This window comes from Geotrypetes seraphini, chromosome 4 (assembly GCF_902459505.1).
Source record: "Geotrypetes seraphini chromosome 4, aGeoSer1.1, whole genome shotgun sequence".
NCBI classification, from domain to species: domain Eukaryota; kingdom Metazoa; phylum Chordata; class Amphibia; order Gymnophiona; family Dermophiidae; genus Geotrypetes; species Geotrypetes seraphini.
This window is the reverse complement of record NC_047087.1, coordinates 457,541-484,347: the sequence shown is the minus strand read 5'-3', so window position 1 is coordinate 484,347 and position 26,807 is coordinate 457,541. Positions and strand designations below refer to the sequence as shown.

Genomic DNA, 26,807 nt, shown 5'->3' with positions numbered 1-26,807 from the left:
TCCCCAAATCACACTTACTTCCGACTCAACGTCTACAATTCATATGGGCAATCCTGGACACCACTCTGAGAGCATTTCTCCTTTCAGATTGCATGAACACACTACTTTGCCTCTGTCAGCAGATGTTTCAAATTCAGTCTATCTCAGCGAGATGCATGATGGTTCTTCTAGGCCACATGGCACAGGCTACATCTTTACACTCCTCCATGGGTCCTTGCTTCTCAGTGGTCTCAAGTGACAGATCGTCTTTCCAAACATATTTCTATGACATCATCTCTTCTACAGTCGCTTCAATGGTGGTTGACATCTTCCAGTCTCTCCAGAGGTCTACTGTTTCATTTGCCCCCTCATCAACAGGTACTAATGACGGACGCATCCCCTTATGCATGGGGTGCGCACCTGGATGGTCTTCAGACCCAGGGTCTTTGATCTGCCAGGGAGCAGAAGTTTCACATCAATCAGAGCTCAGAGCAATGTATTATGCCCTCAAGGTTTTCCAGCATCATCTATGCCCTCAAGTCCTTCTCTTTCGCACGGACAATCAAGTAGCAATGTACTACATAAACAAGCAAGGAGGCACGGGCTCTCTCCTATTATACCAGGGAGCCCAGAAAATTTGGACTTGGGCAACTGCTTGCAACTTTTTCTTGAAGGCTGTCTGCATTCAAGGGGAGAAGAATTCCCTAGCAGACAACTTCAACAGAATTCTTCAGCCTCATGAATGGACTCTCAGTTCGGCAGCTCTCCGTCCCATCTTTGCTCAGTGGGGTACTCCACAAGTGGACTTATTTGCGGCTCCCCACAACCACAAGTTGCACCAGTTTTGCTCCAGGCTCTATTCTCCTCACCGTCTGGAGGCCGATGCATTTCTGTTGGATTGGATGGGCCTGTTTCTGTATGCATTCCCTGCAACTCCTCTCATGTTGAAGACTCTTTTTGAATTAAAACGAGAGTCAGCCACTGTGATTCTCATTGCTCCTCAGTGGGCCAGGCAACACCGGTTCTCTCTTCTACTTCAACTTAGCACCAGGGAGCCAATTGCTTTACCAATCTTTCCTACTCTGCTTACTCAGAATTAAGGATCACTTCTACATCCCAACCTGCAATCGTTACACCTGACAGCTTGGTTTCTCTCGGGCTGAATCCATCTACTTTACATAGTAACATAATAGATGAAGGCAGATAAAGACCTAAATGGTCCATCTAGTCTGCCCAACCTGATTCATTCTAAAATTTGTTGTTTTTTCTCACTTTTTCTTCTTAGCTATTTCTGGGCAAGAATCCAAAGCTCTGCCCGGCACTGTTCTTAGGTTCCAAATACTGAAGTCTCCGTCAAAGCTCACTCCAGTCCATCTACACCCTCCTAGCCATTGAAGCCCTCCCCAGCCCAACCTCCCTCAAATGGCCATATAATAATAATAACAGTTTATATACCACAGGACCGTGAAGTTCTATGCGGTTTACAACGATTATAAGGTATTACAGATCGAGTTGAATGAAACAAAGTTCAGAGTTGATGAGTAGCAGTTCTAAAGATCATTTGTTGAGGACTAAGAGTGTATAGATCAGTTACCTAAGTACTTCAGGAACAGATGTGTTTTAGGCGTTTCCTGAATTCCCTATAAGTAGTAGGCACGAGCAGTTGTTCCAGGTCTTTACCCCATAACGCTGCTTGAGGTGAGAGAAGATGTTGGTGATGACTTTTAAATTTACAACCTCTAACAGGTGGAGAAACAAAGTTTGTATGTGAGGTTCTCCTGAATCTGTTGGTTCTGAAGGAGAAAAGGTATATTTAGGGGCTAAGCTGTAAAGTACCTTGAAACAAAAACAACCAAACTTAAATTTCACACGTGCCTCCATCGGCAGCCAGTGCAGAAGTCGGAAGGAAGATGTCACGTGATCAAACTTCTTCAATCCACAAAGTAACCTAACCGCTGCATTTTGTACCAGTTGCAATCGCCGCATGCTCTTCTGGGAGAGTGCCAAGTAGGCGAAGTTACAATAATCGAGTTGACTCAGTATGAGGGATTGTACCAGAATTCTAAATGATGAGACATCGAAGTAAGCTCTGATGGACCGAAGGTTCCAGAGGGTGAGAAAGATCTTTCTAATCAGGGAGTCAACCTGGTCTTTCATGGTAAGGCTCTGGTCCAGTGTTATTCCCAGTATCTTCATAGTGGGCTGAATGGGATAACTAAGGTTATTGATTCACAATGATGCTTTGGTATCAAGTGGGCGTGGCGATGATATAAAAAAATTTATTTTCTCTGAATTTAGCTTTAGTTTGAATTTGGTCATCCATTGCTCTATCCAATTCAGTATTTCTGTTGCTTTGGGGGTGACTTCTGAGACGGAGGTAGTAAATGGGATAATTATCGTGAAGTCATCAACATAGCTAAATAGTTTTATCCCCAGTTGGGACAATTGCGCACCCAATGAGGCCATGCCCGGTACTGGCCTTAGTTCTTCAATATTTACTATTATTTTCTGATTCTAGATCCCCTGTGTTCATCCCATGCTTTTTTGAACTCCGTCACAGTTTTCCTCTCCACCACCTCTCTCGGGAGCGCATTTCAGGCATCCACCACCCTCTCCGTAAAGAAGAATTTCCTTATATTGCTCTTGAGTCTCCCACCCCTCAACGTCAGATTATGTCCTCTGGTTTTACCATTCCCTTTCTCTGGAAAACATTTTGTTCTACGTTAATACCTTTCTAGTATTTGAACGTCTGAATCATATCCCCCCTGTCCCTCCTTTCCTCTAAGGTATTCATTTTCAGGGCTTCCAGTCTCTCCTCATACATCTTTTGTCGTAAACCTCCTATCATTTTGTCGCCCTCCTCTGGATCAATAAAAGCCTTTTTGTGTCCTTCGCCAGATACAGTCTCCAAAACGGAACACAATACTCCAAGTGGGTCCTCACCAATGACCTGTACAGGGGCATCAACACCTTCGTTCTTCTACTGGTTAGGCCTCTCTTTATACAGCCCAGCATCCTTCTGACAGCAGCCATGGCCTTGTCGCACTGTTTTTTTGCCTTTAGATCTTCGGACACTCGAGTAACGCCATGTCCTTCTAAAGGTATGGTGACCAATATTGGATGCAGTACTCCAGATGCGGTCGCACCATCGCCTGATATAATGGCAGGATAACTTCTTTCGTTCTGGTTGTAATACCCTTCTTGATTATGCCTAGCATTCTGTTTGCCTTCTTAGCGGCCGCTGTGCACTGTGCCGTCGGCTTCATTGTTATGTCCACCATTGCCCCCAAGTCTCTTTCTTGGGTACTATCATTTAATAACATCCCTCCCATCGTAGAGGTGTATCTTGGGTTTCTGTTTCTCACATGTAATACTTTACATTTCTCAACGTTGAACTTCATTTGCCATCTCGTCGCCCATTCCCCTAGTTTGTTCAAGTCCCTTTTGTAATTCTTCACAGTCCTCTTTAGTCCGAGCTCCACTAAATAGTTTGGTGACGTCCGCAAATTTTATTATTTCACACTTCGTACCTGTTTCTAGATCGTTTATGAATATATTAAATAGCAGCGGCCCGAGCACCAAACCCTGCGGGACCCCACTCGTGACCCTCCTCCAGTCCGAGTAGTGGCCCTTCACTCCTACCCTCTGTTTCCTACCTGCAAACCAGTTTCTGATCCATCTATGTACGTCTCCTTCCACCCCATAGTTCTTCAGTTTCCGGAGTAGGCGTTCATGGGGCACCTTGTCATAGGCTTTTTGGAAATCTAGATATATGATGTCTATGGGGTCTCCTTTGTCCATCCGTTTGTTAATTCCTTCGAATAAATGCAATAAGTTCATTAGGCACGATCTCCCCTTGCAGAAACCATGTTGGCTGGTTATCAGAAGTTCGTTTCTTTCAAAATATTCATCTATGTTTTCTTTTATCATTGCTTCCGCCATTTTCCCCGGAACCGAGGTCAGACTCACCGGTCTGTAGTTTCCCGGGTCACCTCGTGATGCTTTTTTAAAGATGGGCGTAACATTGGCTGTCTTCCAGTCCTCCGGGATCACGCATGTTTTCAGGGATAGATTGCAAATTTGCTGCAGTACTTCTGCTATCTCCTCCTTTAATTCCTTCAGAACCCTTCGATGGATTCCATCCGGACCCAGGGATTTGTCAGTTTTTAGTTTTCTATCTGCCTACATCTTCAAGGCTCACTTCCATGGATGTTAATTTTTCTGCTTGATTTCCATTGAAGAATTGCTCAGGTTCCGGTATGTTGGATGTGTCTTCATTTGTGAATACAAATGAAAAGAACATGTTAAGTCTTTCTGCCACTTCTTTCTCCTCCTTCACCACTCCCTTTCTGTCTCCGTCGTCCAGCGGTCCCACCTCCTCCCTAGCCGGTTGCTTCCCTTTAACATATCTAAAGAACAGTTTGAAATTTCGTGCTTACCTGGCTAGCCTCTCTTCATACTCTCTTTTGGCTTTTCGAACCAAAACAGTGACATTCTTTTTGATACTTCCTGTACTCTTTCCAGTTCCCCTCAGTTTTGTCCTTTTTCCATTTCCTGAATGAATTTTTCTTATTGCCTATTGCTTCCTTCACTATTTTAGTTATCCACGCTGGGTCTTTTGTTCGACTCCTTTTGCACCCCTTTCTGAAACTGGGGATATACAGATTTTGCACCTCGCTCACCGTGTCCTTGAGAAAAGACCAGGCATGTTCTACCGTCTGCCATTTTTGGGAAGTGTTCCTAAGTTTCTTCCTTACCATTTCCCTCATTGCTTCGTAGTTTCCTTTCCTGAAGTTGCAAGTTGTCGCTATGGTTCTCTTTCCTTTCGGTATTCCTACCTCAACCTTGAACTTGATCATGTTATGATCGCTGTTTCCCAATAGTCCCACTACCTCTACTTCCTTTGCAGGTCCCCTTAACCCATTTAGGATTAGATCCAGAGTGGCATTTCCTCTCATTGGATCTCTAACAAGCTGCTCCATGAAACAATCTTGTATAGCCTCCAGGAATTCTGTCTCCCTAGCGCATTTTGAGCTGCCAAGACTCCAGTCTATCCCGGGGTAGTTGAAGTCTTCCATAATAACCATGTTACTGCTTTTGCATTCTTGCTTCATCTCGGCTTCCATTTCTTCATCTCCAGTTCTTCATCTCCATTTCTTCATCTCCAGATATCTCCAGTTTGCCCGGGTGGACGATAGTATAGGCCCATCTTTATTTCAGGCCCTTTCCATCCCGGTATTTTAACCCATAGCGATTCCAGCTTGTTGGTCGTCTCTGCTGTGTCCATTTTTGTCAATTGTATGCTTTCTTTTATGTATAGGGCTATTCCACCTCCTTTCTGTCCTGGCGATAGAGCTTGTACCCCATTTGTTTTCTTCATTCCACCACGTTTCAGAGACTCCAATGATGTCTATGTCCTCTACATTGACCATGCCTGATAATATGACACAGGATCTGCTGCTGCTGGAACGGTGGTCAGCAACATGGCAGCTAGGCTTCAATGCTAAAAAGTGTAAGGTAATGCACCTGGGAAAGAGAAACCCGCACAGAACTTACATACTAAATGGTGAGACCTTGGCCAGGACCACGACAGAACGAGATCTAGGGGTGATCATTAGTGATGACATGAAGGCTGCAAATCAAGTGGAGAAGGCTTCCTCCAGGGCAAGGCAAGTTATGGGTTGTATCCGTAGAGGTTTTGTCAGCAGGAGACCTGAAGTCATGATGCCGCTATACAGGTCCATGGTGAGGCCTCATTTGGAATATTGTGTTCAATTCTGGAGACCACACTACCGGAAAGATGTGCTGAGAATCGAGTCGGTTCAGCGCATGGCCACTAGGATGGTCTTGGGACTCAAGGATCTCACGTATGAAGAAAGACTGAATAAACTGCGGCTGTACTCACTTGAGGAACGAAGAGAAAAGGGAGACATGATTGAAACGTTTAAGTATATCACGGGCCGTATCGAGTCGGAAGAAGATATCTTTTACCTCAGGGGACCCTCGACCACCAGGGGGCATCCGCTGAAAATCAGGGGAGGGAAGTTCCATAGCGACTACAGAAAATACTTCTTCACTGAAAGAGTAGTGGATCATTGGAACAAACTCCCACTGCAGGTGATTGAGGCAAACAGCGTGTCAGACTTTAAGAGAAAATGGGATATTCACATGGGATCCCTAAGGGAGTAATTTAAGGAGGGAGGGTATTTGGAATGGGCAGACTTGGTGGGCTATAGCCCTTTTCTGCCGTCTTTTTCTATGTTTCTATGGCTTCTAATTCCCCCATTTTGTTTCTTAGACTCCTTGCATTAGTATATATGCAATTTAGATCCTGGTATTTTCATGTCTTCATTTCCTTTCCCAGTGCTTTGGTCTTTAGTTTCTTCTCTTTTGTTACAATCCTTCTAACTTCCTCTTCTGGGTTAGTCGACTCCTGTAATTTGTCCATTGTTTCTTTCTAGCCTTTTTTCCCCTTGATATCTTCACGGGATACCTTCTTCCGAATCATCGATGCTTGGTCGACTGTCGGCTTTCCCCTTCTTCTTAGTTTAAAGCCTGTTCTATTTCTCTCCTGACGTTGTTTGCTAGAAGTCTTGTTCTCGCCGCGCTCAGATGTAGTCCATCTCTCCTGTAGAGCTTGCTCTTGCCCCAGAACGTTGTCCAGTTCCTCACGAAGTGGAACCCTTTTTCCTCACACCATCTCCTCATCCACGCATTTATTGATTGTAGTTCCTCCTGCCTTTTCACATCTGCCCTCGGTACTGGTAGGATCTCTGAGAACGCTATCTTCTGGGTCCTCATCTCCAGCATCCTTCCCAGAATCTTGAACTATTCTATCAGCGTGCTTCTTCTGTAGTCTCTCCTGCTGACATCGTTCGTCCCGAAGTGGATCATTACTGTGGTCTCTTCCGTCTCCGCTCCTTCCGTCTCCTTTCCAATCTTGTCCATGATGTCCTTGGTTCTCGCTCCTGGGAGGCAGTCGATCCTCTCTCCCTCCTGCTATGTGGCTGTCCATATGCCTCAGGATCGAGTCTCCCACTATGATCGCTGACTTTTCCTTCTTTAGGTTTCGCTTCGGTCTCAGGTCAATGTCCTCGGTGTGTTTCGCTGCTTGCTCTCCTGGGCATGAACTAGCCATTTTCTCCCCCTCATACGATGTTCCTCTGTGGGTGTCTTCTATGAGGTCATCTGCTTCTTGCTCTCCCTTCCATGTTGGTGTTGGTGTAACTTCATCGTTCATTTGAAGTTCGTTTTCTTCCACTCTCCTATAGGCTTCCTCAATGAATTTCCCGGTACTATGCTTGGGTTCCAACTGCCAAAATCTCTGTTAAGACTTACTCCAGCCCATCCTCCACCAAACGGCCATACACAGACCGTGCAGTACTGGCCTAGTTCAATATTTAATATTATTTTCTGATTCTAAATCTTCTGTGTTCATCCCACGCTTCTTTGAACTCAGTCACAGTTTTACTCTCCACCACCTCTCTCGGGAGCGTATTCCAGGCATCCACCACCCTCTCCGTAAAGTAGAATTTCCTAACATTGCCCCTGAATCTACCACCCCTCAACCTCAAATTATGTCTTCTGGTTTGACCATTTTCCTTTCTCTGGAAAAGATTTTGTTCTACGTTAATACCCTTCAAGTATTTGAACGTCTGAATCATATCTCCCCTGTCTCTCCTTTCCTCTAGAGTATACATATTCAGGGCTTCCAATCTCTCCTCATACGTCTTCTGGCGCAAGCCTCCTATCATTTTCGTCGCCCTCCTCTGGACCGCTTCAAGTCTTCTTACGTCTTTCGCCAGATACGGTCTCCAAAACTGAACACAATACTCCAAGTGGGGCCTCACCAATGACCTGTACAGGGGCATCAACACCTTCTTCCTTCTACTAACTACGCCTCTCTTTATACAGCCCAGCATCCTTCTGGCAGCAGCCACTGCCTTGTCACACTGTTTTTTCGCCTTTAGATCTTCGGACACTATAACCCCATGGTCCCTCTCCCCGTCTGTGCATATCAGCTTCTCTCCTCCCAGCATATACGGTTCCTTCCTATTATTAATCCCCAAATGCATTACTCTGCATTTCTTTGCATTGAATTTTAGTTGCTGGTGTCCTCTCTCTCTCTCTGCCTGCTGCTGGTGTCCTCTCTCTCTCTGCCTGCTGCTGGTGTCCTCTCTCTCTCTCTCTCTCTCTCTCTCTCTCTCTCTGCCTGCTGCTGGTGTCCTCTCTCTCTCTCTCTCTCTCTCTCTGCCTGCTGCTGGTGTCCTCTCTCTCTCTCTCTGCCTGCTGCTGGTGTCCTCTCTCTCTCTCTCTCTCTCTCTCTCTCTCTGCCTGCTGCTGGTGTCCTCTCTCTCTCTCTCTCTCTCTCTGCCTGCTGCTGGTGTCCTCTCTCTCTCTCTCTCTCTCTCTCTCTCTCTCTCTCTCTCTCTCTCTCTCTCTCTCTCTCTCTCTCTCTCTCTCTCTCTCTCTGCCTGCTGCTGGTGTCCTCTCTTTTATAGTCAAAGCGGTTTCCAATTAAAACAAAGTATTAAAAAGTTTAAAATCTAAAATAAAGGGAACAAATTCACAGTTACAATACAGACGCAATATGATACACATGGGCAAATGGAGAGGATAAATTGCATAAAATAAAAGAAAGGGGAGGTAAAAAGGAAATCTTTAATGTAAGGCCTGACGTCTGAGGTTTTGAATAAAAAATTAAGTATAAATCTCAAAAGCATCTCTGAAAATAAATATTTTAAGATTAGATTTATGAGATTTTTTTTCTTGTCTTAAGGTCAGAGGTAAAGCATTGCAGTGTAGGAGTGGTTACAGAAAAGATTGTTTTATGTGTTGTATCATAAAACAATTTGCGGACTGAAGGGACCACTAAAAGGAATTGTTGGGAAGAATGTAGTGTCCTATGTGGATCATATGGGATTAACATCCTATCTATAAAGGATGGAATGTGATTAGATTGAACTTTAAAAGTAAAAAGTAGTATTTTGAAAGTAATCCTATGTGAAATGGATAGCCAGTGAGCTTTTCTGAGGAATGATGTTACATGGTCCAATTTTTTAGCGTTAGAAATGATTTTTATAGCAGTGTTCTGAATGACTTGTAGTCTCCTGATCTCCTTTTGAGTGATGCTTTGATAAAGTGAGTTACAATAATCTAAAGTTGAAATTATTAAAGAATGGATAAGAATATTGATTGAATTCAGATTAAGTAGGAAGTTCTTCTTCATCCAGAGTGGTAGAAACCTGGAACGCTGTTCCAGAGGCTGTTAGAGGGGACAACACCCTCCAGGGATTCAAGACAAAGTTTGACAAGTTCCTGCTGAACCAGAATGTACGCAGGTAAGGCTAGTCTCAGTTAGGACACTGGTCTTAGACCTAAGGGCTGCCGCGGGAGTGGACTGTTGGATCAATGGTCTGACCTAGCAGCGGCAGGACATGATTAATTTGTCAAGGGCCCCTAGGCACACAAGTACACTGGGCCCCCTGCCCCGCCCCACCCCACCATGCGCCCCGGCGGAAACAGGAAGCTACGTCAGAGGGAAGCTTTGGGCAAGCAGCACTGCTTGCACAATTACAGTTCCCATTGCCTTTCTTAGCCGCGTTGCTTGCTTGTCGATGGGGGGGGGGGCCGCATTGCCGATCAGGGTGGGACCCACGTTGCTGATCGAGGGAGGGGCCCGCATTGCCAATCGATGCTGGAGGGGCCCATCGCCGTTTGGAAATAACAATGTTGATGCCCTCCATCGGGCCCCCCTGACCATTTCAGGCCCTAGGCACGTGCCTACTTGGCCTATTGGTTAATCCTGCCCTGAGCAGCGGCAGTTCTTATGTTCTTAAGGCTTATGTTCTTATGACAGTTTCTGAGACTCATAACATAGTCTAAGAAATTCAGTGGCAATTGATTATATTTTATAGCTGATGCATATTCTCCCTAGAAATCTGTAAATTGCAGTTGATCATCTCCCTCTACTGTAATAGGTGTTTGTAATTGTTTTGTAGGCATCGTTCTAAGAAGGGACTGACAGAACGCTTTGAGCTGTTTGTGATGAAGAAAGAAGTGTGCAATGCCTACACAGAGTTGAATGACCCTCTCAAACAAAGGGAGCTCTTTGAGGATCAGGCAAAGGTAAGGAAGTGGTAGCATGTGAAGTTTAGACACTCTTTGAAGAGGTAATTGTAAATATAGATGGATGAGATTGGGTCTCTGGATTCTGAGAGTGGATATTTTGAAGTGGTTTGCTTAATAACATTTAAGCGGATGTGTGATCAAACATGACTTCTATTCCGCCTGTACCTTGCAGTTCTAGGCAGATTACAAAAGAAGCTAACTGGAACATATCCAGGAAAGTTACAATTATGGATTTAAGATTACAAAAAGATAAATAGACATTTCCAGGAGAATTACAATTTAGGGAGATGTTTACATGGTGGAGACTTTGAAGAGAAAAATTGCAAGAGTAGAAGAGACTTTGAGGGGGAATTTACAAGGGAGGGATTTTGTTTACTGGTTTTATATTTTTCTGTTTAAAATTTGATTTAATTATACTTGTAGATTTAAATGCACAGGAAATGCATAACTGAAGTGTATGAATATATATTTGAATGATTATAATCCACCGTGAGCTGTTTTATGGCCAGTTGGAATAGAAATGTCCTTCACAGGATCCAGGTCAATCATAACTGCTACAGTAGGCGTAGATTAGGAACTTTGCTGCTTCTGAAATATGCCTTTTCTCACCGCGTGCTGCAGTGTCTGGTCTCATTCCTTCATTCCATCTTTAGGCGAAAGCTGCTGGTGATGACGAGGCCATGTTTATAGATGAGAATTTCTGCACTGCACTGGAGTATGGCCTGCCCCCTACTGCAGGATGGGGGATGGGTATTGACAGACTCGTCATGTTCCTTACAGATTCCAACAACATTAAGGTAAATTTGTTCAGTCTGTCCACACATTCAACTTGACTTACTCGTGGTACTTTCCATATTGCGGTGTTACATACAGAAACACAATGTGCAGGTTTTTTTTAAAGCAAACCTCACGATCCTGGAGTCATGCTGCATTTGATTAACGGCTCATTCTGGAAGGTAATGAGGATGTATGTAATAAAAGAGATTCTGAGTAGCCTTAAGGTTAGTGCAGCAGGTTTGATCTGGCAAAATGTACTTCATTCCTAATGCAGCTCCTTGTGACCTTGGGCAAGTGATGTAACCCTCTGTTTCCCCAGGTACAAATCAGATTGTGAGCCCACTATAGACAAAGTACTTTCATATAATGTATGGGTCTAGCAGTAATAGTTTTATATGTTGCTGTTTAAATTTGCAGATAAAACTATTTATTGTAGGATGTTCATTTCCTGGAATATTTGGGAATTATGCATTTCATAAATTGGATAAAATACTACAGCAGCTAATGTGTTGGTGAATATCACTGCAGCTTTTGGGATTTCCAGTATTGAAAACTGTTACAGCAGCACCCAGGGTAACATTTTTTTTTTTTGGAATCCCAGTACTGATTCTCAATCTCTGGCCTTTTTACCTGTAAAACTGCTTCTGATACCTTCTGTGCCCTCCGTGGAGTTATCTGATGTGTTTAAGACCGCCTCCTCTGCTCCCACTACACTCTCTCTTACTACTTTTCACAGTTGTGCCTTGTCCTCCCTCCTAGAGACTTCAAAAATACTCTTAACTTTAACTCTTCTGCTTCACTAGATGATTATCTTCCCACTAATATTTAAGAAGGTTCATGATTCTTTTCTTCCTTTCTTTTATAACCACAGTCTTAAGTCATAGCATCTTTCCAACTGACTGGAAACAAGTCATACTCCTTCTTCCCTTAAAAGATCCCAAATCCATTATCTCTTTGCCACAATTTCCAATCTCCCTTTCTTCTCCAACCTAGATCTTACATAGTAACATAGTAAATGATGGCAGATAAAGACCCAAATGGTCCATCCAGTCTGCCCAACCATACAAACTCCATAAATTAATTTAGTTTAAATGGTCCTTTTTCTTAGATATTACTGGGCCAGAAACCCAGAGCCCTGCCTGGTAGTGTGCTTAGGTTCCATCTACTGGAGTCTCCATCAAAGCTCACTCCAGCCCATCTACACCCTCCCAGCCATCGAAGCCAATCCTCCACCAAACGGCCATATACAGACACAGATCGTGCAAGTCTGCCCAGTACTGGCCTTAGTTCAATATTTAATATTATTGTCTGATTCTAGATCCTCTATGTTCATCCCATGCTTCTTTGAACTTAGTCACCGTTTTCCTCTCCACCACCTCTCTCAGGAGCGCATTTCAGGCATCCACCACCCTCTCCGTAAAGTAGAACTTCCTAACATTGCTCTTGAATCTACCACCCCTCAACCTCAAATTATGTCCTCTGGTTTTACCATTTTCCTTTCTCTGGAAAATATTTTGTTCTATGTTAATACCCTTCAAGTATTTGAACGTCTGAATCATATCTCCCCTGCCCCTCCTTTCCTGTAGGGTATACATATTCAGGGCTTCCAGTCTCTTCTTATACGTCTTCTGGCGCAAGCCTCCTATCATTTTCTTCGCCCTCCTCTGGACCGCTTCAAGTCTTCTTACGTCCTTCGCCAGATAGTCTCCAAAACTGAACACAATACTCCAAGTGGGGCCTCACCAATGACCTGTACAGGGGCATCAATACCTTCTTCCTTCTACTGTCTATGCCTCTCTTTATACAGCCCAGCATCCTTCTGGCAGCAGCCACTGCCTTGTCACACTGTTTTATCCCAGGACAAGCAGGCAGCATATTCTTAACACATGGGTGACGTCACCGACGGAGCCCTCGGTACGGACCTTTTTAACTAGAAGTTTCTAGTTGGCCGCACCGCGCGTGCGCGAGTGCCTTCCCGCCCGACGGAGGAGTGCGTGGTCCCCAGTTTCTTCGTTTCCGCGGAGCGAAGAAGACGCGTGTGTTTTTTCAACGGCCGTTGAAACCACTTTTTTGCCTTCCCGCTCGCGCTTTTTTCCTTATTTTTTCTTTCTTTACCTTCGGGTTTATTTTTTCTTTGATTTGCAAAAAAAAAAAAAAAAAAAACTTTGCTTTTTCCCTTTTTCTTTCGTTTTGCCCCGGCGGGGCCTGTTGCCAGTATACAGGCCTCGGGCTTCGATTTTGCGGAGGCTATCTTCCCCTTCATGCCCCCGCAGGTCGGTTTTAAGAAGTGCCAGCGGTGTGCACGCCCGATCTCCTTAACTGACCCACACAATTGGTGTTTGCAGTGTCTGGGTCCGGAGCATCGGGCGGATTCCTGCACCCGCTGTGCCACTCTTAAAAAGAGAACTCTTAAAAACCGAAGAATCCAACAAACTCTTCTCTTCGGTACCGAGTCGGCGATGGACTCCTCACCTTCAACGGCGGTACCTCAAAAATCGGCACCGTCGACCTCGACACCGACCGACCCCGCATCGGCGCCGCTGGCGCCAGGTAAGCCGGCTAAGAAGCCTTCCTCTTCCCTCGAGCGCCCTCCAGCCACGGTGGCGACACCGTCCTTACCGGCATCGCACCGGTCCCGCAAACGCTCCGCCCCGATCTCGGTGAGTGCCTCGTCATCGGCCTCCTCATCGCCGGGGCGTGGAGCGGCATCTAAGGAACCGAAGAAAAAGAAAGCGGTTCCGATGCCACCCCTCGATGACCGTATCTCGGCCATCTTAAAGGCTCAACTCCAGGAACAGTTGAAGAAACAACTTGAACAACTGTTGCCCACTATCCTGGCACCGCTCCTTCCGGTACCAGACCGGCCCGAGCCCCGTACCGAGCCCCCGGTGTCCACACCTTCGGTACCGGTGAACACCTCCATGCCGATCCTCTCGGCCCAACAACTTCATAGCGATCCAGTGGTTCATTCTCAGGCCACATTGGATCCTCCTCGGCACCAGGCGGTACGGCACTCTTCTCGGGACCGAGATAGACGCCGGTCGTCCTCCCCTGGTACCGTTTCGGTGCGCTCTGGAAAGTCTTTGTCCAAGACTCGCCATACCGCGCCCTCCACCCCGGTGTCTCGACATGCACCAGAGGTCAGGGACCCTGACTTATGGGAGGACACTCCTCTCGGTACCGAGGAGGATCCCTCCTCATCTGATGAGGAACCATCGGCACCCGATGCCACCTCCAAACCAGAGCAGTCCTCTTTTTCTAAATTTCTGAGAGAAATGTCTGCTGCCCTGTCACTTCCTCTAGAATCTGACTCAAAAAAGTCTCAAGCCTTTCTAGAGGCCTTAGACTTTGAGCAACCTCCTAAGGAGTTCCTCAAGCTTCCCGTGCATGACATCCTACGGGAAACGTTCTATAAAAACTTGGAAAATCCCCTCACGGTACCGGGAGCCCCCCGTAAACTGGACAACCTTTACCGTGTCATTCCTATTCCTGGATTCGACAAATCTCAATTGCCCCATGAGTCCCTTCTGGTGGAATCCACTTTAAAAAAGACTCAGGGCTCCAGTGTCTATGCCTCTACCCCTCCTGGCAGAGAAGGTAAGACCATGGACAAGTTTGGCAAGAGGCTTTACCAGAATGCCATGCTTGCCAACAGGGCAAACAACTATTCCTTCCATTTTTCTTTCTATCTGAAACATTTGGTCCAACAACTGTCTGCCCTCCAGAAGTACCTTCCTGAGCGCAAGGTCCCGTTATTCCAACAACACATCTCTGGTCTTCTCCAGATGCGGAAATATATGGTCCGCTCAATCTACGACTCCTTCGAGCTCACCTCTCGGGCCTCTGCCATGGCCGTAGCCATGCGTCGATTAGCCTGGCTCAGAGTCTCAGACCTGGACATCAACCACCAGGATCGTTTGGCCAACGCCCCCTGTCTCGGGGATGAACTCTTTGGAGAGTCACTGGATTCCACCACCCAGAAACTCTCGGCCCATGAGACCAGGTGGGACACCCTAATCAAGCCGAAAAAGAAGGCTCCGCCTGCTCGACCCTATTGGCCTCAATCATCTTACCAGCGGAGGTTCTCAGCCAGGCCACTCAATCCGCCTCCTCAACAATCTCGGCGACCCCGCCAACAGCAGCACCATGCCCAGGCTCGATCTCAGGCCACTCAACCCTCTAAGCCTTCTCAGCCTGCTAAACAATCTCAGCCCTTTTGACTCTTCTCTCCAGGGCATAGCCAGTCATCCACCCTCGCTGCCTCTTCCACAGCCTATAGGGGGTCGTCTCACCATTTTCTCAAGCCGTTGGGAAGTCATCACGTCAGACCAGTGGGTCCTCAACATCATCCGCCACGGCTACTCTCTCAACTTCCAGACTCTTCCACCGGACAACCTTCCCGTAGAGTCTGCTTCTCACTCCTCTCAAACCCCCCTCCTCCTGAGGGAGGTTCAATCCCTCCTCCTTCTCAATGCCATCGAAGAAGTACCTCCAGATCAAAGGGGTCAGGGATTCTACTCCCGCTACTTCCTTGTACCCAAAAAGACGGGAGACCTCCGTCCCATTCTCGATCTCAGGGACCTCAACAAGTGTCTGGTCAAGGAAAAGTTCAGGATGCTCTCCCTTGCCACACTTTACCCTCTTCTTTCTCAACACGACTGGCTATGTTCCCTGGACCTCAAAGAGGCCTACACTCACATCTCCATCCATCAGAACTCTCGCCGCTACCTGCGGTTCCAGGTACTACACCACCACTACCAGTACAAAGTACTACCATTTGGCCTCGCTTCCTCCCCCAGAGTCTTCACCAAATGCCTGATAGTGGTGGCGGCCTTCCTCAGGTCTCACAACCTCCAGGTGTTCCCCTACTTGGACGATTGGTTGGTGAAAGCACCTTCATCTCAACTCGTGCTACAAGCTACTCATCACACCATCTCTCTCCTCCACCTCCTGGGATTCGAGATCAACTACCCCAAGTCGCATCTGCTTCCCACCCAGCGACTTCAATTCATCGGAGCAGTCCTGGACACCACGCTGATGAGGGCCTTTCTCCCCTCAGATCGCAAGCAGACCCTGCTCCATCTCTGCCGTCAGGTACTCATGCATCCCTCCATTCCTGCCCGACAGATGATGGTCCTCCTGGGTCACATGGCCTCGACGGTGCATGTCCTTCCTCTGGCGCGACTCCACCTCAGGACACCTCAATGGACTCTCGCCAACCAATGGTCACAGACTACGGATCTTCTTTCTCATCCCATCTCTGTGACATCATCTCTTCAGCAATCTCTCCAATGGTGGTTGAACTCCTCAAATCTTTCCAGGGGTCTACTCTTTCATCTGCCCCCTCACTCTATGATCATCACCACCGATGCGTCCCCCTACGCATGGGGAGCTCACCTAGGCGACCTACGCACCCAGGGTCTTTGGACCCCACAGGAGCGTCGTCATCGCATCAATTTCCTGGAACTCAGAGCCATGTTCTATGCCCTCAAGGCTTTCCAACATCTTCTCTGCCCTCAAGTCCTCCTCCTGTGCACAGACAATCAAGTCGCCATGTACTACATAAACAAGCAAGGCGGCACCGGATCTCGCCCCCTTTGTTTGGAGGCTCTGCGCATCTGGACCTGGGCCACGGACCGCAATCTTTTTCTCAGGGCGGTCTATATCCAGGGCGAACAGAACTCTCTGGCCGACAATCTCAGCCGCATCCTTCAACCTCACGAGTGGACGTTGGACCCTCCGACTCTGCTCTCCATCTTTGCTCGATGGGGCACTCCGCAGGTGGACCTCTTTGCAGCACCTCACAACCATCAGCTGCCCCACTTCTGTTCCAGACTCTTTTCTCCTCACCGTCTGGCACCGGATGCATTCCTGCTCGACTGGAGGGATCGGTTCCTCTATGCCTTCCCTCCACTTCCTCTGATGTTGCGGACCTTGTCCAAACTCCGCAAGGACAACGCCACCATGATTCTCATCGCCCCTCGGTGGCCTCGTCAACACTGGTTCTCCCTCCTGCTCCAACTCAGCTCCAGGGAGCCCATTCCTCTTCCTGTGTTTCCTACTCTACTTACACAGCAGCATCAGTCTCTACTGCATCCCAATCTGTCTTCCCTCCACCTGACAGCTTGGTTTCTCTCGGGCTGACCTCTCCGGAGAATCTATCTCAACCGGTCCGCCTCATTTTGGACGCCTCCAGGAAACCGGCCACTCTCCAATGTTACCATCAGAAGTGGACCAGATTCTCCTCGTGGTGTCTCCGGCATCATCAAGAACCCACCTCTTTGGCGGTGGAAACTGTCTTAGAATATTTGCTCTCGCTGTCCAACGCTGGCCTCAAAACCACCTCCATCAGAGTCCACCTCAGTGCCATCACTGCGTTTCACGAGCCTATTCTCGGAAAACCCCTCACGGCTCATCCTCTGGTTTCCAGATTTATGAGAGGGCTCTTCAACATCAAACCGCCTCTCAAGCCTCCTCCTGTCGTCTGGGACCTGAATGTGGTTCTCTCAGCTCTCATGAAACCTCCGTTTGAGCCTCTTGCCACAACTTCACTCAGGCTTCTTACCTGGAAGGTGCTTTTCCTAATTGCCATCACCTCTGCCAGGAGGGTTAGCGAACTGCATGCACTGGTTGCCGACCCACCTTTCACTGTTTTCCACCATGACAAGGTTGTTCTGCGTACCCACCCTAAATTCCTTCCCAAGGTGGTCTCAGCTTTTCACCTCAACCAGTCCATTGTGCTGCCCGTCTTCTTCCCTAAGCCTCACTCGCATCCTGGGGAACAGGCGTTGCACACGCTGGATTGTAAGCGTGCCCTTGCTTACTATCTTGATCGTACCAGAGCTCACCGAACAGCCCCTCAGCTCTTTTTGTCTTTCGACCCCAACCGTTTGGGTCATCCTGTCTCCAAACGGACACTTTCCAATTGGCTTGCTGCCTGTATTGCTTTCTGCTACGCTCGGGCCGGTCTCTCACTGGAAGGAACTGTCACGGCCCACAGAGTCCGAGCTATGGCTGCTTCTGTAGCTTTCCTCCGCTCCACGCCCATCGAGGAAATCTGCAAGGCGGCCACTTGGTCCTCAGTTCACACGTTCACTACTCACTACTGTCTGGATGCGTTCTCCAGACGGGATGGACACTTCGGCCAATCTGTGTTACAAAATTTATTTTCCTAATGGCCAACCATCCCACCTCCCTCTTTGTTAGCTTGGAGGTCACCCATGTGTTAAGAATATGCTGCCTGCTTGTCCTGGGATAAAGCACAGTTACTTACCGTAACAGGTGTTATCCAGGGACAGCAGGCAGATATTCTTACGTCCCACCCACCTCCCCAGGTTGGCTTCTTAGCTGGCTTATCCTAACTGGGGACCACGCACTCCTCCGTCGGGCGGGAAGGCACTCGCGCACGCGCGGTGCGGCCAACTAGAAACTTCTAGTTAAAAAGGTCCGTACCGAGGGCTCCGTCGGTGACGTCACCCATGTGTTAAGAATATCTGCCTGCTGTCCCTGGATAACACCTGTTACGGTAAGTAACTGTGCTTTTTCACCTTTAGATCTTCAGATAGTTTACCCCAAGGTCCCTCTCCTCATCCGTGCATATCAGCTTCTCTCCTCCCTGCATATAAAGTTCCTTCCTTACTCTGCATTTCTTTCCATTGAATTTTAGTTGCCAGCCATTAGACCATTCCTCTAACTTTTGCAGATCCTTTTTCATATTTTCCACTCCCTCTTCGGTGTCTACTCTGTTACAAATCTTGGTATCATCTGCAAAAAGTCACACTTTTCCTTCTAACCCTTCAGCAATGTCACTCACAAACATATTGAACAGGATTGGCTCCAGCACCGAACCCTGAGGGACTCCACTAGTCACCTTTCCTTCCTTCGAGCGACTTCCATTAACCACCACCCTCTGGCGTCTGTCCGACAGCCAGTTTCTGACCCAGTTCACCACTTTGGGTCCTAACTTCAGCCCTTCAAGTTTGTTCAACAGCCTCCTATGAGAAACTGTATCAAAGGCTTTGCTGAAATCCAAGTAAATTACATCTAGCATATGTCCTCGATCCAGCTCTCTGGTCACTCAATCAAAAAATTCAATCAGGTTCGTTTGGCACGATTTACCTTTTGTAAAGCCATGTTGCCTCGGATCCTGTAACCCATTAGATTCAAGGAAGTACACTATCCTTTCTTTCAGCAACACTTCCATTATTTTTCCAACAACTGAAGTGAGGCTCACCGGCCTGTAGTTTCCTGCTTCATCCCTGTGACCACTTTTATGAATAGGGACCACATCCGCTCTCCTCCAATCCCCAGGAATCACTCCCGTCTCCAGAGATTTGTTGAACAAGTCTTTAATAGGACTCGCCAGAACCTCTCTGAGTTCCCTTAGTATCCTGGGATGGATCCCGTCTGGTCCCATCGCTTTGTCCACCTTCAGTTTTTCAAGTTGCTCATAAACACCCTCCTCCGTGAACGGCGCAGAATCTACTCCATTTTCTCGTGTAACTTTGCCGGACAATCTCGGTCCTTCTCCAGGATTTTCTTCTGTGAACACAGAACATAAGTATTTGTTTAGCACATTTGCTTTCTCCTCATCACTCTCCACATATTTGTTCCCAGCATCTTTTAGCCTAGCAATTCCATTTTTCATCTTCCTCTTTTCACTAATATATCTGAAAAAATTTTTGTCTCTCTTTTTTACATTTTTAGCCATTTGTTCTTCCGCCTGTGCTTTCGCCAGACATATCTCTCTCTTGGCTTCTTCAGTTTCACCCTGTAGTCCTTTCTGCTCTCCTCTTCTTGGTTTTTTTTATATTTCACGAACGCCAACTCTTTCACCTTTATTTTCTCCGCCACTAGTTTGGAGAACCATATCGGCTTCCTTTTTCTCTTGTTTTTATTTATTTTCTTCACATAAAGGTCCGTAGCCATTTTTATCCCAGGACAAGCAAGCAGGTATTCTCACTAATGGGTGACGTGATCCAACGGAGTCCCGATGCGGACGCTTCACAAGCAGTCTTGCTTGAAGAAAAACTCGAAGTTTCGAGTTGCCCGCACCGCGCATGTGCGAGTGCCTTCCCGCCCAGACCAGTTCTTACTTTTCCGTGGAGCCGAGAAGTCCTTCTTCGACTCTCTGCACAAAGTTTTCTTCACTTGTGCCTTCTAATTCCACGGTTTTGGTTTTATTTGATCTTAATCGCTGATTTTCGTCGTGTTTTATTGTTTTTTTTTTAAAAAAATTCTTTGTTCCGTTCGACCGGGCAGGCCACGTGGCCGCAGCCCCGTGGCTTCGATCTTGCGGCAGAGCTTTTTCGGCCTATGTCCCGGCCTATCACTGGTTTTAAAAAGTGTGCCAAGTGCCAGCGCACGATTTCGCTAATGGACCCTCATCGACCTGTATTCGGTGTCTCGGGCCTGAACATATCCCGAAATCGTGCTGGCCTTGCTCCACACTCACCACATGTGCCTTCAAGCACCGTTGCGTTTTGTGGGAATCGCTGGTCATGGAGTCCTCGACGGAGCCATCGACCTCGAAGGGACCTTCGCCTTCGACATCATCCGCAACTCCACAGCCTACCACCTCTGCGGCGCCAAGTCTCATCAAGCCCGCCTCGTTCGTCCCGGCTCAGACTCCGGCGCCCACTGCGATGCCTTCCTCAACCTCCTCAGGTCAGGTAGCTCAGCAGCCCATTCCCCCAGTATTGTTGAAAGTGCCCAAGACCTCGAAGTCTCTGCGAGTGTCTGGTCTGGCAACAATGCATGCATCGCAAGGAGCAGAGTCTGCCCATGCCTCCATTGGAACCGATACACTCGATGCAAGGAGTAGAGTCTTTGCGAATGCCTCCATTGGAACCATTTTTATCACTCCTTTCAGCTTAGACCACTGTCTTTCCACTTCTCTTATGTCCTCCCATCATAACAGCTCTTTCTTCAGGTACTCTCCCATTTCATTAAAGTCCGTACGTTTGAAATCTAGGACTTTTAAGTATCGTGCGGCCGCTCTCCACTTTAGCCGTTATATCAAACCAAACTGTTTGATCGCTACTTCCCCGGTGAGCACCCACTCGAACATTAGAGATACTCTCTCCATTTGTGAGGACCAGATCTAATATCCTTTTATCCCTCATGGGTTCCGTCACCATTAGTCTGAGCAGAGCTTCTTGAAAGGCATCCACAATCTCCCTACTTCTTTCCGATTCCGCAGACGGAACATTCCAGTCTGCATCCGGCAGGTTGAAATCTCCCAACAGCAGAACCTCCTCTTTCCTTCCAAACTTTTGGATATCCACAATCAGATCCTTATCAATTTGCTGTGATTGAGTCGGAGGTCTGTAGACTACACTCACGTAGATAGAAGTTTCATCTTCTCTTTTCAGAGCGATCCATATCTCTTCTTCCTCTCCCCAGGTCCCTTGCATTTCGGTCGCTTGGATATTGATCTTTACATAGAGAGCTACTCCTCCACCTTTCTGACCATCTCTGTCCTTCCTATAAAGATTATATCCCGGTATGTTTGCAACCCATCCATGTGATTCACTGAACCATGTCTCTGTGATAGCGACAATATCTAGATCTGCCTCTAACATCAGGGCTTGCAGATCATGAACTTTGTTGCTTAGACTGCGAGCATTTGTGGTCATCGCTTTCCAGCTATTTTTCAGCGGTAATCTCCTTTTTCATATAGATTTTTGTTTCGTTTCACTTTCTGTTGCAATGCTAAGAAATGAGTTGCTGATATTGTTTACGTTGCAATCTTTACTACCATCACATCTTTTCTTTTGCTGGAGGTGGTCTCTATAATTGTCCTTCATACATAACACCACCCCCAACTTCTAGTTTAAATGCCTAGAAGCATAGAGGGGCATAATAAAAAAAAATTTCCAAGAACCCTTTTGGCCTTACACGTTGAAAGTAGAAGCAGGGAAAATGTCTATAATAAAAAAAAACTTCCAAAAGGAGGTTTTTTTTTTTTGTTAATGGCCTGCCTCTACGTTCAGCTGTTTAAACGCCCAGACCACCGCTAAGTCTAAACTTATACCCTATAATCAACCCAAAAAAAGCCTAAGCCCCAAATGTCCAAAACAAGAGCTTTTAGGTGAAGGAGGAGCCAATCCTTCACCTAAAAGCTGGATTCTATAGCCGGTGTCTGTCAAAAACAACACCGGTTACAGAATCCACCCCCCCCCACGACATCGGGGCAAAAGGGAGCCCAAGCCCTCCTGCCCCGCGGCCCCCCCCCCCCCCGATTATGTTCGGGGCAAGAGGGAGCCCAAGCCCTCTTGCCCCGGCGGCACCCCGACTCCCCGATTACGTTCAAGGCAGGAGGGAGCCCAAGCCTTCCTGCCCCGGGTACCCCCGAACTCCCCGACGGGTTGGGTCCATGTGCTTAAGGCCCCGCCCACAGGAGGAGCCTAAGGCTCCCGGGCCTATTCTGTTTGGTCCAGGCACCTCAGGCCCCACCTGTGGGCGGGGTTTCCGGAGCCGGCTGGCCTGCTGGACAGGCGGGCTTGGCACCCATCCGTCTGGCCAACATTTTGAGGTACGGGGAAAGGGGGTGGGGGGAGGGATCATGGGGGTCGCCGGGGGGTCGCGGGTCGGCCGTTCGTTGGGAGGCAGTCAGCGGGGGGGGGTTGTGCCTGGGATCCCTCCTGCCTGTATTGTAGTGGGGGGTAGGGGGTCCACCTGGGCAGGAGGGGTTGGGCTCCCTCCTGGCCCAATCGTAATCGGGGGAGCCGCGGAGCAGGAGGGCTTGGGCTCCCTCCTGCCCCAATGTTGGGGAGTTCAGGAGTGCCCGGGGCAGGAGGGCTTGGGTTCCCTCCTGCCCTGAACGTAATTGGGGAGCCGGGGTGCCGCCAGGGCAAATGGGCTTGGGCTCTCTCTTGCCCCGAACATAATCGGGGAGTCTGGGTGCCGCCGGGGCAAAGGGCTTGAGCTCCCTCTTGTCCTGATCGTTGTCGGGAGGGGGAGGAAGGGTGGATCGCGGCAGGGGAGATGAGCCATCTCACCTGCCGCGATCATTGCTGTAGGGGGGTAGGCAGGTTGCTGGGGCCGCTGAGCTGATCGCAGCAGCCACGATCAGCTCAGCAGCCCCTTTTTCGGCACTTATACCTGCTTTGACTTGGTCTAAGTCAAAATGTATAAGTGCCGACTAGGCAACCTGTCAAATGTTTTGGTTATACCTGCTGCACACCTAGGTCTAGGTCAGCCCACCTCCTGCCCACCGCCCGCCCTTTCCCCTCCTCTAAAAACGCCTCTTTTCTCTCTGTGCGTTTAGAGGCAGGGGAAAGGCCTAAGCTGGTTTTAGATACATCTAAAACCAGCTTTGATTATGGGTACTTGGACGATCAGGCTTTTTGATCGTCCAAGTAGCCATTTAGGCCACTTTTTAGACGTTTTTTTCTTTTGATTATGAGCCCCATATTGTCTAAATTTCTCTGCAAGGTTTCTTTTTCCTGCTGTAGTAATATGTAGCCCATCAGTGCAATATAGCTTCTTGTTCTTCCACGTATTTCCCAACGCTACACTCAACTCATGCATAATAATAAACTACCCTCAGCAAACGATTTAGCACAGCATTTCGATTCAAAAATTAAAAACCTAAAAAATAACTGTTCAACAAATGACATATACCAACATCAACTAACTAACATACAAGGAACTGAAATACCAGCGGACATGACTTGGAGTTCCTTTCAAAATTTAGAATGGAATAATTATATCAAATTATATAACAAGTACTCTAAATCGTACTGTGTTTTGGACCCATGTCCCCCAGAAATTATGAAAGCAGTTCCATTAGACTTTAAACTATCTTTGCTGAATTATTTAACCGATAATTTAAAAAATGGAAAATTCCTCACTAATAACGGTCATATCATAATAACCCCAATTCTAAAGAATCATCAGCATTAGTAACCAACTACAGACCAATAGCATCCATCCCTTTTATTGTAAAAATCATGGAAGGATTAGTACATGCCCAATTGATGGAATACCTTGATCAGTTCTCCTACATGAAACTCAATCTGGCTTCAGACCTTTGTTCAGCACTGAGACAGTAATTGCAGCTATCTTGGATAATTTACGGTTCCTGTTTAGTAAGGGCCTTAATGCTCTGGTCATGCAATTTGATATGAGCTCTGCCTTTGACTTAGTGGACCATGGGAAACTGTTATAATGCTTAGATGCAATTGGTATCAGAGAAGAAGTGTTAGACTGGTTTTGAGGTTTCCTTACGATCTCTCTGATACCTGGAGCAATCCATCTGGTGTACTGCCAAGGGTCACCATTATCCCCACTGCTTTTCAATGTCTACATGCCGTCATTAGGTGCACAACTAACCCAGCTGGGGATAAAATTATTTAGTTATGCAGATGACTTTACAATCATTATCCCATTCGCTACCCCTCTCTCGGAAGTCACTCCTAAGGCAACAGAAGTACTAAACTCGATGGAGCAATGGATGACTGAATTCAAACTGAAGCTTAATTTAAAAAAAAAAAAAAAAAAAAATTTTTGTTGCTTCGCCACACCCACTTAACACTAAAACATCACTGTGCATCAGTAAATGTAGTTATCCCATCCACCCATTATGAAGATATTGGATGTAACATTGGATCAGAGTCTAACCATGAAAAACCAGGTGGACTCCTTAGTTAGAAAGGGTTTTTTTACTCTCTGGAAGCTTCGGTCCATTAGAGCATATTTCGATGTTTCATCATTTAGAATCCTAGTACAATCCCTTATATTGAGTCAACTAGATTATTGCAATATCGCCTACCTGGCAATTTCCCAGAAGAATATGTGGCGATTAAAATTGGTGCAAAATGTGACAGTCAAGCTAATTTTTGGGTTGAAGAAGTTCAATCATGTAACACCTTCCTACCGACTTCTACATTGGCTACTGATGGAGGCACACGTGAAGTTTAAATTCAGATGCTTTTGCTTTAAGGCACTATTCGATTTAGCCCCTAAATATATAACTGACCTCTTCTCTTTCTCAAACAAGAGACATAAGAGAAGCTCACACTCGAATTTTGTTTCCCCACCGGTTAAAGGATGTAAATTTAAACACCATCAACATCTTCTCTCATATCAAGCGGCATTATGGGGCAAAGATCTGGAACAATTGCTCACGCCTACTACTTAAGGGGAATTTAGGAAACACCTAAAAACATATCTGTTCCTGAAGTATTTAGGCAACTAACCTGTACAATCCTACTCCACAATAACTGATCTCTAGCGATGTTAATAACTAACTTCTAACCTTGTTAATTCTAATTAATTTGTAACATCTTTTAACCATTGTAAACCGCATAGAACTTCACAGTCTTGCGGTATATAAACTGTTGTTATTATTATTATTATCATCCTTCTATGTACCTGAAGCCTTCTTGATGACACCAGGTTTTGAGACATCTATTAAAGTCCTCTGTGTTTTTTTACTTTTTGCTCTCTCTCACTTTCCACATGCAGGCAGTATTTCAGAAAAAGCTAAAGTCTTTACAGAAGGTTTCAAGCCCTCACCAAGCTCCAAAAAGCTTTCTGTGCTGGAGTTGTTGGCCAGGTCATTTGTTCCCAGATGGATAACAACATCAGTGTTAAAATCCTTAGTTTGTTCCTTAATTATAGTCAGTATTTGCCTGGAACTACTGGTAGCTGAGGATCCTGGAATTGATCAGATTTTTTTATACAAGCTCTGCCTCATCCCTCTTCAACCCGCTCATTCCATATGTACCATTCATACTCTTCACTCTTCTCAACACAGCTTTCTGACCATTCCATCTCATCTGGCTCTTGGATTTCATTATAGTCGAATTTTAGTTTAGCGGCCCCTACTGTATAGAATAGATTTCCTCTCAATATCCAGTGGGAATCGTCATTGCAGAAATTTAATAAAATTTTAAGGCTCTATTTTTAAGTTTATTCAAGCATTCACCCTGTTAAACTCTGAAGTTGATGTTGTCTGCTGCTTAGGTATACCCACTGCTTCTACTCCTCTTGGCCTCAATTCTGCTGGTACACAGTTGTACCCCTCCTTGTACGTACACTTCAGTTGTTCATTTCTCATCACCCCCATTCCTATTGTATCTTAATATTGAATATTATGTTCTTTAATATATACATTATTGCATATTGTAACCTAGGCATCCTTATGTTCGGTCCCTCTTCCTTCCCTAAAATCTGTTGTACTCCTATGTGAACTGCTGATATATTCTCTTGATGAACAATATATCAAATAATTTGAACTATGAACTATAGTGGTGCTCCAGCAGAATATGGAGCAGTCAGTACTGGGGAGTCCCTTTTCCACTGTGTGCTGCAGCTGTAACACTAGACGGAGCACTCGGTACTGGGGAATCACTGTGCATTGTGTTTCTACTGCAGCTCATAAGTTGTCATTTAAATTTTCCACAGTATAATTTAGAGAGTGTATGTTTACTTTAATAGGAAGTCCTGCTGTTTCCTGCCATGAAACCTGAAGAAAAGAAAGAAACACAGTCCCAGACAGTCTCAGAGGGCACCTCTGTGTGAAAAAAAGCTTCATAGGTCTGAGTACTAAGCATCTACCACTGAATAAAGAAATGCAGACAGTTCTTATCTGTGATCCAACTTGTCATAGCAGATTTCATGGCAATAAGGATAATTTCCTAAAAGAATTAATTTGTACTTAGAATGAGTAAATGTATAAATTATGTATTTTCTTTGCTGTGTCTTTCTTTTAGCAGTTTTAAACATAGGAAAATCCTGTCACATACACACACACACATATCAAAAGGTTTGCACATAATCAAAACTCTCAGCTGAATACCTCATTATTACACAAAATCAATAATGCAGCCATGTTATTCACGAAACAATAATACAGCTTGAAGCTGGCAATCTCATTCTCCAGTTCAAAATTCTTTAACACAGAAATTGCC

General features: G+C 46.4%; 1 protein-coding gene across 2 annotated transcripts in view; it reads left to right on the top strand.

The window, feature by feature from the left end:
• The window catches only part of KARS1 (lysyl-tRNA synthetase 1), a 204,518-nt gene extending 177,934 nt beyond the window's left edge, over nt 1–26,584 (top strand). For both annotated transcript variants that reach the window (XM_033942265.1, XM_033942263.1), the window contains 3 exons: nt 9,981–10,107; nt 10,764–10,907; nt 26,335–26,584. In XM_033942265.1, coding sequence (XP_033798156.1) covers nt 9,981–10,107; nt 10,764–10,907; nt 26,335–26,418 — 355 coding nt within the window. In that variant the 3' untranslated portion in view covers nt 26,419–26,584. The remainder of the gene's footprint in view (nt 1–9,980; nt 10,108–10,763; nt 10,908–26,334) is intronic.
• Nucleotides 26,585–26,807: the final 223 nt, after the last annotated feature.